At 42.2% G+C, this 10,431-nt stretch overlaps 2 protein-coding genes across 7 annotated transcripts in view; both read right to left on the bottom strand.

Annotated features, from left to right (window-relative positions):
- Nucleotides 1-10,431, bottom strand: part of GRIA4 (glutamate ionotropic receptor AMPA type subunit 4) — a 413,129-nt gene that overhangs the window by 235,946 nt on the left and 166,752 nt on the right. The window lies entirely within an intron of this gene.
- LOC118664391 (interferon lambda-3-like) lies at nucleotides 8,321-9,997 on the bottom strand. The gene has a single exon (XM_036324441.1). It carries the CDS (start codon nucleotides 8,994-8,996, stop codon nucleotides 8,394-8,396), a length of 603 nt encoding a protein of 200 aa, XP_036180334.1. The 5' UTR covers nucleotides 8,997-9,997; the 3' UTR covers nucleotides 8,321-8,393.

Here is a 10,431-nt window from a genome sequence, read left to right as displayed (position 1 = left end):
TACTGATGCTCCCCTTATCCCCCTCTCTCTAACCCCCCACTCTACCCAGTTCCTGATTAATTTGTGAGATTAATTACTAAATATCTAGAGTGCAGTTGATGTAATGAAGCATAGGCCAAATGAATTTCCCTGTGGAGCAGAAGTCTAGACTATGTAGGTCAAGGGTTATGGATACAGGAACTGATAAAAGAACTCAGTCCCAGATACACTTCTTGTTACCTGATTATAACAGGTCTTCAGTTCACCAATGGGGACAGTTTGCAAACTTTTACCTATCATTTTGAAAAACACAATGAATTTGCTATGTACCTTCTGTTTCATATTTGTTTATTTTACAACTAGAGGCCCAGTGCACAAAATTCATGCAGGGTAGGGTCACTAGTGGCTGTCAGCTGTCATCTGGGGGCCCCCTTCCTTGGCTGCTGGCTGCAGGCTGAGGCCTTCCTTCGTTCCGTGCTGCCCCCTGGTGTTCAGCACAATTCATAGAGAGTGATCAAACATCTGGTCAGTGGAACTCCTCAGGGGACACTTTGCATATAAGGCTTTTATATATATAAACAAGAGGGTACTGTCTCCTCTTTAAGCAAAATTCCTTTAAAAGCCTACTATCCTTGTGTTAAGTATAGAATAAACAAATCTGCAGGGAAGAAATAAATGCCTCCCTTTTTGTAGGGTAGGGGTATATTCTTTATATCACCATTCTTTCTAGGTTACCTGGGTATGCTTTACTTTTGAGCTCACTAGAGCTTTAAAGTAAGCAGGAGTTACACTGTGTATTATTGCTCATCTGATTCTTTTGGGGATTATAAATGATTTTTAAAAGAACATTGAGCCAAACTGGTTTGGCTCAGTGGATAGAGCGTCGGCCTGAGGACTGAAAGGTTCCAGGTTCGATTCTGGTCAAGGGTATGTACCTTGGTTGCGGACACATCCCCAGTAGGAGGTGTTCAGGAGGCACCAGTCGATGTTTCTCTCTCATCGATATTTCTAACTCTCTATCCCTCTCCCTCTCTGTAAAAAATCAATAAAATATATTTAAAAAAAAAAGAGAGAGAACATTGAATAAAGGTGAAGGGATTAAGCAAAAAAAAAGAAAAAAAAAAAAGATAAGACAATGTCATATACAGACAAAAAGAAAAATAAAAGAAATGAGTTGAATTAAATCTAGCTATAAAGGGAAATAATATCAATAAAAAATAGTTGTTTTTGTCTCTAGGGACTAAAATAAATTCCTTTTATTGTTTGTTTTTTTGTTAATCCTCACAGGAAGACATTTTCCCCATTGATGTTTAGAGAAAGTGGAAGAGAGGGAAGGGAGGTGGAGAGAGAGAGAGAGAGAGAGAGAGAGAGAGAGAGAGAGAGAGAGAGACATTAATGTGAAAGACATACATCAATTGGTTTCCTCCTGCACGTAGGCCAACTAGGGCCATGGATTGCACCTGCAACCCAGGTATGTGCCTTTGACCAAGAATCAAATCTGTGACCCTTTGGTGTGTGGAGCCACACTCTAACCATTGAGTGACACTGGCCAAGGCTAGGGACTAAAACTAATTCTACACAGAGGTATTAACTTTTACTTTCCATGAACAACTAAATAATCACCAATATAAAATGAAATTAACCCAGAAATTTGGGGGGAAAAAGGTATGCTTTTTGCAATTTGCTTTTCTAGAAAGTTCATTTCTGATAAAAACAAAGTGTAGACTCTGACTACTGGAAATGAAAGAAACTGTAGTAGGTTTGTATGAATAAAGGCTGTAGCAGAACCAGGAGATCGACAGCAAAGATGTCCTTTTTACAGTAAGGGGAGCATTGTGTGATGGCTTCGCAGGTTGTAATACAGTCCCGTAGAAGCTCCAGGGTAACAACATAATGATGAAAGGGGCCTTGGGTTGGAGTTCGGGGGGGAACAGATATCATGTCTGACTAATGTTAACTTTCCAAAGGGTTTGTGGCAAGTGTTAAATTTAGAAAAGATAAACGCCAATTAAAAAATTCCAAAAATGAAATCCATACAAAGATCAGCAGTTGTTAGCAATTTGAATATTTATTCAACATTGAAAATGATAGAAAAATAAAATTATTTTCTTGTCCTTTATTGTTTAATCTTGAGTCAAACTGAATGGCTACAGATGCCATGAATTAGATAATGTTGACATGAAATAGACGTTAAACTTTCAGTTGCTTATATGTGGTTGTGAAAAATAAAGCTGTGACAAAGCAGTATCCTGTTTTTCTTTTGTCATTTTACACTGTTAAATCTCTAGGAACATGATGCTTAAGTTTTTGGAAGTCATGCAAAAAAAAGCTAGTGTTTTGAGTATACTAAGTCCTGCAGACTAAAGTGCATACTTTTCCATTATTGAATATGATTATACTTATTTTTCTCTTTATTTCATCTTATAAAACTTTAGTAGAAATTACCACATTTATTTAGAAATAATAACAAAAAAGACATTACTCGTAGTGTGGCTTTCAACTTTCATAAATAACAATTTTGCCGTCAGTTTATATCTACATTAATCTTGAAATATTTATAGTTTTGTCCTTTTTGTGGTATACAATGCCTAAAAATGAAATAAGATTCAAATATCTGTGTGACACATTGTGAGCTAAACTTATTATGTAGTAGAATGGAGAACCCATGAATTTGTCTTCATGACTGTAGATCTTATTGACAGAAATTGATACTATAGAGTTTGTGATGTGACAATATCCCCACCCTACAAAATAGAAGTTATAAATAACCTATTTATTAGATTATCAGATAAGCTAGGTTTCTGGAATATTTCATGTTTTTACTATTCAAATCTATTGCTCTTCTTCAAACAACAGAGCCTCTGTCACACATCAAGTATAAAGACAGTAGAGGCCTGGTGCATGAAATTCATGCAGGGGGGGTGAAGAGGGTCCCCTCAGCCCAGCCTGCACCCTGTCCAATCCAGGACCCCTCAGGGTATTTCCCTCTCACAAACTGGGACCGATGGCTCCTAACTGCTCACCTTCCTGCCTGCCTGTTTGCCCCCAAGTGCACACCCTGTCGACCTGCTCACCACTAACTGCCCAGCTTGCTAGCCAGGTCACCTGCAACTATCCCCCCCAGCCCAACAGCCTTGTCGCCCCACCCAGCCTGCTGTTCCATTGTTACTGTTACTGTGAGGGCATCCTAGACAAACTGCATATTCCCCTATTACTAGCATAGATTCTATGAGTTTGGGCTTTTTCCCCCTGTTCCTGGTAGGTAGTAAAGTGCATATTCCCAATAATAAAATTGTGGATAATAAAAGCTGAAAGGCTTTTAAAGCAAAGGGGACAACTACACACGAGGAGACCCTGTAAGAGGGCAGATGAGAGGCACTCATCTCTTTGAGGACTAGCCAGTGCTCTCGAATGCCATTATTGGAAGACTTTTACTCTTCTAAGCAATTCCTTTAGTCAACTGATGACCCATCGAAAGCAGACAATTCTATAGCTTTCAAAAATGTGCTGTTGAATTGAAAGGCATAATCTATAAATGGGAGCTATCTACACTAATAAAAGAGAAAGGTACAAATTGGTCTCTCTGCTATGCCCACCAGCCAATCGGATGCATATGCAAATTAACCCAACAAAGATGGCGGTTAATTTGCATACGCAGGCATGGAGCAAAGGCTGAAGGCTCAGGCCTGAGCAGCGGAAGACTGAAGGCTGAAGAGGGTTCGCTTCTCCATTGCGGCCAGAGCAAAGGCCTGGGTCCCGGGTGCCGGAGGAAAACCAGTGCCGGCAGCCAGGGAAAGGAAGGTCTATTGCAGGAATCTCTTCGTGTAACGGGCCTGTAGTTCTATATAAATGTGAATATTATTCTTCAATAGAAAGCTTACTATGATCATATACCGGTTAATAATGTGGATTTTGTATCAAAGGAAACACGATAATATCAAGAGAAACATCAAAAATGCTTTAGTCAAAGTAATGTCCATCGCTAACTACACTGCCCCCATCTTTCAGGTAGTTTGTGGATATTGTCCCAATAGAACTTTGCTTGTTTTGAGGCAAACCATTCAGAAACCCAATTTTCCATTTCTTCCTAGGTTTTGAAGTGCTGTGCAGAAAGTGCGTGTGCCATCAATCAGAGCAAGTGGTAACCTGAAGGAGCAAGGTCTGGTGAATACAGTGGGTGGGTTAATACTTCCGAGGCAAGATTTTTTAACATGTCTTTCACTGGTTTTGAAATGTGTGATGGTGCGCCATCATGAAGCAAAATTACTTTGCCGCATCTTCCGTCCCGTTCTGGTCGTTTCACAATCAAAGCATGGTTCAAATTGATTATTTGTTGTTGGTAGCGATCAGTATATCGTTTTTACCTGGTTTTGGAACCTCATAGTACACCACACCTTCCTGATCCCACCAAATGCAGAGCATTGTCTTCTTTTCAAAGCGATTTGGCCTTGCAGTTGATGTTGATGATTGACTTGGATCAACCATTTTGCACGATTGGGATTCTCAAAATAAATTCACTTTCCAAAGAACATTCAGTTGACTTGAATGTTCTTTGTCTTTCACATTGAAATCATTACTTTTAAAGCATTTAAACCAGTGTTCACAAGTATCTTGAGATGGAGCATGTTCACCATAAGCTTCCGGAGTATATGATAACTTTCAGCAGCACTTTTTAAGTAATGAATTAAAACTTCCTGCAAATGCTCTTTTTTTTGAACAAAATCTGACATTTTTAAGTGTAATAATATCTATGATGGTAACACCCTCAGAAAATTTGACATATGAAGTTCTGAAGCTTGCTGTCAATACAACAAATTAGCATACATATCAAATCACATATATATCAACATATGTGTAACTCCATCTATTGAAAAAAAAAATCTGCATTATTAACCTGTACACCTGGTAAATGCAGTATGAGCTGTAATCTATATACACTGCAACACTGATGGGATTTTTATGTTTGATTGATATTCTTACATATCTTCCTTTTTTCTTCGTGTTTTTAAGGTTTTACTGATATTCACTTAATAAAACTGTAAAGTCATTTGTCAAACATTTGCATACCTTAGTTTTTAGGAATTTTGGCATAGTGCACAATGATTTTCTTTCCCAGGAATTTATGTTGAAATAACAGGTAACAAAAAACAGAAGGCTTTTAAAACCGAGAGACAACTACACAAGGAGATCTCTACCTCTAGCTTTTTGGACAAGGGGAGTTCCTTACCAAATCTGGGCCCCAGTTGAATTCTATTTTCTAGACATTTTAAATGAAAACTAAGAGGACCCAACTTATTTCACCCTGGCTTCGTCTGTGGAGCAACTATATTTCACTTCCCTTTGAAATGGGAGAAAATATGTTTAAAATCATGAAGGAAGCAGATGAGCATCCAGCCCTGCCTGGCGGATTTCAGTTCCTCATCCCTTTCCCTTCCTAAATCCTCTCTGTATTCCTCTCCTTGGGACCTATAAACACCAATTTATCCTAACTGCAGTAGTTTTCTGTTACTTACAGGTGAAGAGTTAGAAAAACGAAGACTTTTGGAATCATGTACATCCATTTTCCCTTTAATTAAAATGAGTGAAATGAATTGCTACCACTTTAATACATAGAATGGGCTCTCAAGTCTTAAATTTTTCAGGCCCTCCCCCCTCTCATGTCCCAACAAACTTAGGCTTCGTCCCAATGGTATTTGAATCATAAAATTTTTTAAAGAATTTATTCTTTGAATATTGTGTTATTTTGGTCTTCATTAAAACAACTTTGGAGACATTTTTGAATAGTCACTGATTAAAATTTATATCACCTAAATATAGCTTTCACTTATATAAAATATGAGAATATAAGGCAAGATATACACATATTAAATGGAATGTTCACCTTCAGGGGGAGAGAAACACTCTAATCCTGTCATTTGCTTGCAATTACTGGGTTATTTCATAGATTATTCCATGTAAGTAAAAACTTCCAACTAATTGAAGCATATAACTAAGTGGCCATTTAAAAAAGCTTGTACTTTGAAAGAATATAGTCTTAAATTTATTATGTACCACCTTTCTTTTAAAAATTATTTTTCCTTTTAATAAAGGTAATATATATACTTTTTGAAGAATAATATATATTTACAACTAAAGAACAATTGTAAAAAAAGATAAGTATAAAGAAAAAAAATAAAATCACCTACCATTTTAATTCCATAAACAAATACCTTTAGTGATGTTAAGAACATGGTTTTTATGTATAACACTAGAGGCCTGGTACACGAAATTCCTGTGTGTGTGTGTGTGTGTGGGGGGGGGGGGGCCCTTCAGCCCGGCCTGCACCCTCTCCAATCCGGGACCCCTCAGGGGATGTCCGACTGCCAGTTTAGGCCTGGGATTGGGCCGAAACCAGCAGTTGAACATGCCTCTCAAAATCTGGAACCTCTGGCTCCTAACCACTTGCCTGCTTGCCTGCCTGATTGCCCCTAACCACTCTAACTGCCAGCCTGATGCCCCTAACTGCCTCTGCCTGCTGGCCTGATTGCCCCCTAACTGCCCTCCCCTGCCTGCCTCTTTGCCCCCTAACTGCTTTCCCCAGATGGTGCTATCCCTTGCCGGCTTGATAGCTCCTAACTGCCTTTGCCTTGGCCCCTGCCACCATGGCTTTGTCCGGAAGGACATCTGGAAGATATCTGGTCTAATTAGCATATTACTCTTTTATTAGTATAGATGCTGTGTGGTGTACTTATGTGTGTGTGTGAGTGTGTGTGTGTGTGTTTGTTTTTACATGCTTAGTGTTGGCTGGCACTAAGGCCTTGGGAGCAGGGCCAAGACAACCCCTTGCTAAACTCTTGGTAGCTGATATGTCCAAAATAAGATTTGAGATTAGAGACGCTTTGTAGGAGAAGGGGCGGTAATTATTGTTTTAAACGAGTGGTGCTCCATGTTACCTCTCTGCACGACCCCAAGCCTTTAAGTGATGTCTATTCACAAGTATTTCATTAGAATGGAGTTTCACATCTGGCTGTCTACCATGGTGGGGAAAGGATGGCATGTTGAATGCAGAAGCCAGGAAATTCTCAAGGTTCTGGGATTTTTCTTTTTAAAAAAAAATTTTTTAATTGATTTCAGAGAGGAAAGGAGAGGAAGAGAAACAGAAACACCAAAGATGAGAGATAATTATTGATTGGCTGCCTCCTACACTACCCCTACTGGGATTGAGCTCGCAACCCGGGCATGTGCCCTTTGACCACAATCGAACTCAGCCCTTCAATCTGCAGGCTGATGCTCTGTTTACTGAGAAAACCTGCTAGGGCAAGGTTCTAGGGTTCTTAAAAAATCATTTAGACTTTCCAAACCAAGGACATTTTATGTTGCAGTCTGGTACCAGAGAGAGTCTAGTTGACATATGAGGTGTATACATTGGTGAATATCACTATGTGCATGGCATTCTGCTAAACAGTTTACATGAATTATCTCACTGAATTTCCATAAAATCCTTCTGAGATTAGTGGTAGACCTCAAATTCAGATATATGCTATCTTGTTTAATAGTCTCTCTCTTTACCATCTATCAGTTATCTACTCATATCCATGTATATACACATATACATATATACATGTCCTATATACTAAAAGCCTAATATGCAAATTGTCCCCTTGGGTGGTCATTCGACCTGGAGTTCGAATACTTGCTATGATGTACACCAACCACCTGGGAGGCAGCATGGAACATGGCTGACATCAGCAACAGGGTGCTGGCAGCAGGCAGCAGTGGAGGCACTGCCGGCCGCGATGGGCACCGACGAGAGCGGGCCTGTGGCGCGATGGTGGCGGTGAGCGGGCAATGCCAGCCCAAGTTGGTGGCGGAGAGGGGCCTGATTACCCTGCCTATTGCCCCACAGACTGCGACCAGTGGTGGTGGGGACGGGGCTTCTTCCTGGCTTTCAGGCACTGAGGGAGCTCTGGCCCCAATTGATCGCCCCACAGGCGGGATGGTGGAGCAGGTGAGGAGGTGGCACCAGCCCATGGCATGCTACCAGCCAGGGCTGTGGGGCTGTGGGGCTATGAGTATGGGGGGGGGCGGGACAGGTCCCAGCAGGCCACACCGAGGGCCCCCAACAATGCACAAATTTGTGCACCCGGCTTCTAGTATACATATATACATATAAATATATCACAAGAATATACTGGATTTCCAATTTATTTTTCTTTATTAATGTTGAGACAAGTTTAATAAATTCTATTTTTTCTTGTACTCATTTTTTATTTGCAAAATTTTTACAAAAACTATAAATATTTTGTCGGGTCTGAGTTTGACAATTCACACACATAAATATATAAATAGTGGGTGAGAGTCAATAAATTAAAAAAGGGGGGGCATGCATAAATAAAATCCAAGAGGCTGGGACAGGTTGCCGGTGGGTGTCAGGGTCAGGCACACAGGTCTCCAGCGGCCACACATCTCAGGTCACGGGTGAGGAGGCGGAAGAGGTTCAATGTGACAGAGGCTTCAAGGCAGCCCTGGGATTCCTTCTTCCCGGCCTCCCGGAGGCGATGCAGCCACTGGCGGAGGGGGCCCCGGGGTCTGGGGCCTGCTGTGGCCTGAGCTGGGACACAGGCCTGAAGCTTGGAGTGGATGTGGTGCAGCGTGTGCAGGGGCTGGTCCAGGATGTCCCCCAGGGTCGAGTTCTTCAAGGTCCCCAGGACCTTCAGTGTCAGGGCCAGCTCAGCCTCCAAGGCCACAGGGCGCTCCCACACCTGCAGCTGCCTCAGGTCCCGGGTCCTGGGGAGGGGGCGGGAGCCGCAGCTCCAGTTCTTAAGCAGGAGCGACTCTTCCAGGGCGTCCTTGACCCTCTTGAAGGCCTTCATCTCTTGTGGCGACAGAGACTTGAACTGGCCCATGTGGCAGCCCCTTGCACCCAGGTGGGTCCTGGCGGGCGTAGGGGCAGGAGCTGCTCCTGTCCTGGTCAGCACCGAGGCCATCAGCATCAGCACCAGCACCAGCGTGCAACACACAGCCAAGTCCCGCTTCATCCTGGCCTCTGGTCTCTTGTCTCTGTCAGCAAATGGGGATCCAAGTGTCCACTCAGAGGCTGTCACCTGGGTCTCACCCAGTCTTGTTTGGTGTCTCTGGTCTCAGTCTCCTCTTCTGGGTCTCAGCCTGCTGCTCTGTCTGTATCTTTGCACTTGCAGCACTGCTGAGGTGTAATTCTGCAGAGCTCCATGGTGCAGCTTTTAGCCTGGACAGAGGGGCAATCCCAGCTGATGTAGGAAAAGTGAAAACTCACCTGCCACTAGGGGAGCTCCAGGCTGGGGAAGCCCAGCCCATGCAGGGGTGGACCTTGAACCAGTTGAGCAGCTGAAGCAAAAGGGAAAGTGAAACAGACTCTGATTCACTTACAGAAGGTGAGGTCATAAGAGAAATCTCAGAATAAGGGCAGCCTCAGCCCCACAAAGAGGGGTCACAGTGTTCTGCTGGGTAGGGGACATAGAGATGTGCCTTTCTGCAGATACCCCAGAGCAGGGAGAGGAGGAGAGAGGCACCTATAGGGGTGTTGCCACAAAGAACCTGGAACTTCCAAGAGAGAGGCTGTCAGGAGAGGGGAGAAGAGGAAGGGAGAAGGCTGCTGGGGCCTGGGAGAGAGTCAGAAAGACAAAGCAGCCTGGAATTAAGAGGAGACCATGTCCTTCCTCCCTTCCCCACTCAGTACTGAGAGTAAAAGAAGGGGAGGAGGGCAACTTGACAAACATCTTTAAATGTCCAGATGCAGCAGGACCCAGGGATAGGAAGCTCTGCTGGGAAGTGAGGTGTGGCCAAGGACTTCAAAGGATCCTGCTCAGTGTGCGACAAATGCTTTCATTCATTCATCAAGTATAACTCAGCCCCGACTTTGCATTAGGCACTGCTCAAGGTGCCCGGAATGGCATTGAAAATAAATCCCATTAAACAAATCTTGTTGGAGCTTTTTCTTTTCTTTTTTTAAAAATTGATTTCAGAGAGGAAGGGAGAGGGTCAGAAGGAAATATCAATATGAGGGAGAATCATTGATTGTCTTCCTCCTGCATGTCCCCTACTAGGGATTGAGCCCACAAACCAGGCATGTGCCCTTGATCAGAATTGAACTTGGGACCCTTCAGTCTGCAGGCCCGCCCCCATCCACTGAGCTAAACAGGCTAGGACAGAGCTTTTTAAATTTTATTCATCAGTTCATTTTGTTCATTATATTTCTTGTTCATTTACTTTGATTTTTAGATTCAATTGTTGATATATATATATATACCTATATATATATCTATATATAGCCATTTTATTGTTTATATTTTTGCTCTTCTCCTTATTCTTCTCCTCTTCTTTCTCCTTTCTTCTTCTTTCTTCTTCTTCTTCTTCTTCATCTTCATCTTCTTAAAGAATACCTTTCAACATTTAATGTAATACTAGTTTAGTGGTGATGATCTCCTTTAGCTTTTT

This window comes from Myotis myotis, unplaced genomic scaffold (assembly GCF_014108235.1).
Source record: "Myotis myotis isolate mMyoMyo1 unplaced genomic scaffold, mMyoMyo1.p scaffold_m19_p_10, whole genome shotgun sequence".
Lineage (NCBI taxonomy): Eukaryota > Metazoa > Chordata > Mammalia > Chiroptera > Vespertilionidae > Myotis > Myotis myotis.
Note: the sequence above shows the minus strand (reverse complement) of the source record. Positions and strands in the feature narration are given on the sequence as shown.

Bases quoted from the DNA above. Each gene is read 5' to 3' on its own strand.
- LOC118664391 (XM_036324441.1), bottom strand. From the start codon at position 8,996: ATGAAGCGGGACTTGGCTGTGTGTTGCACGCTGGTGCTGGTGCTGATG.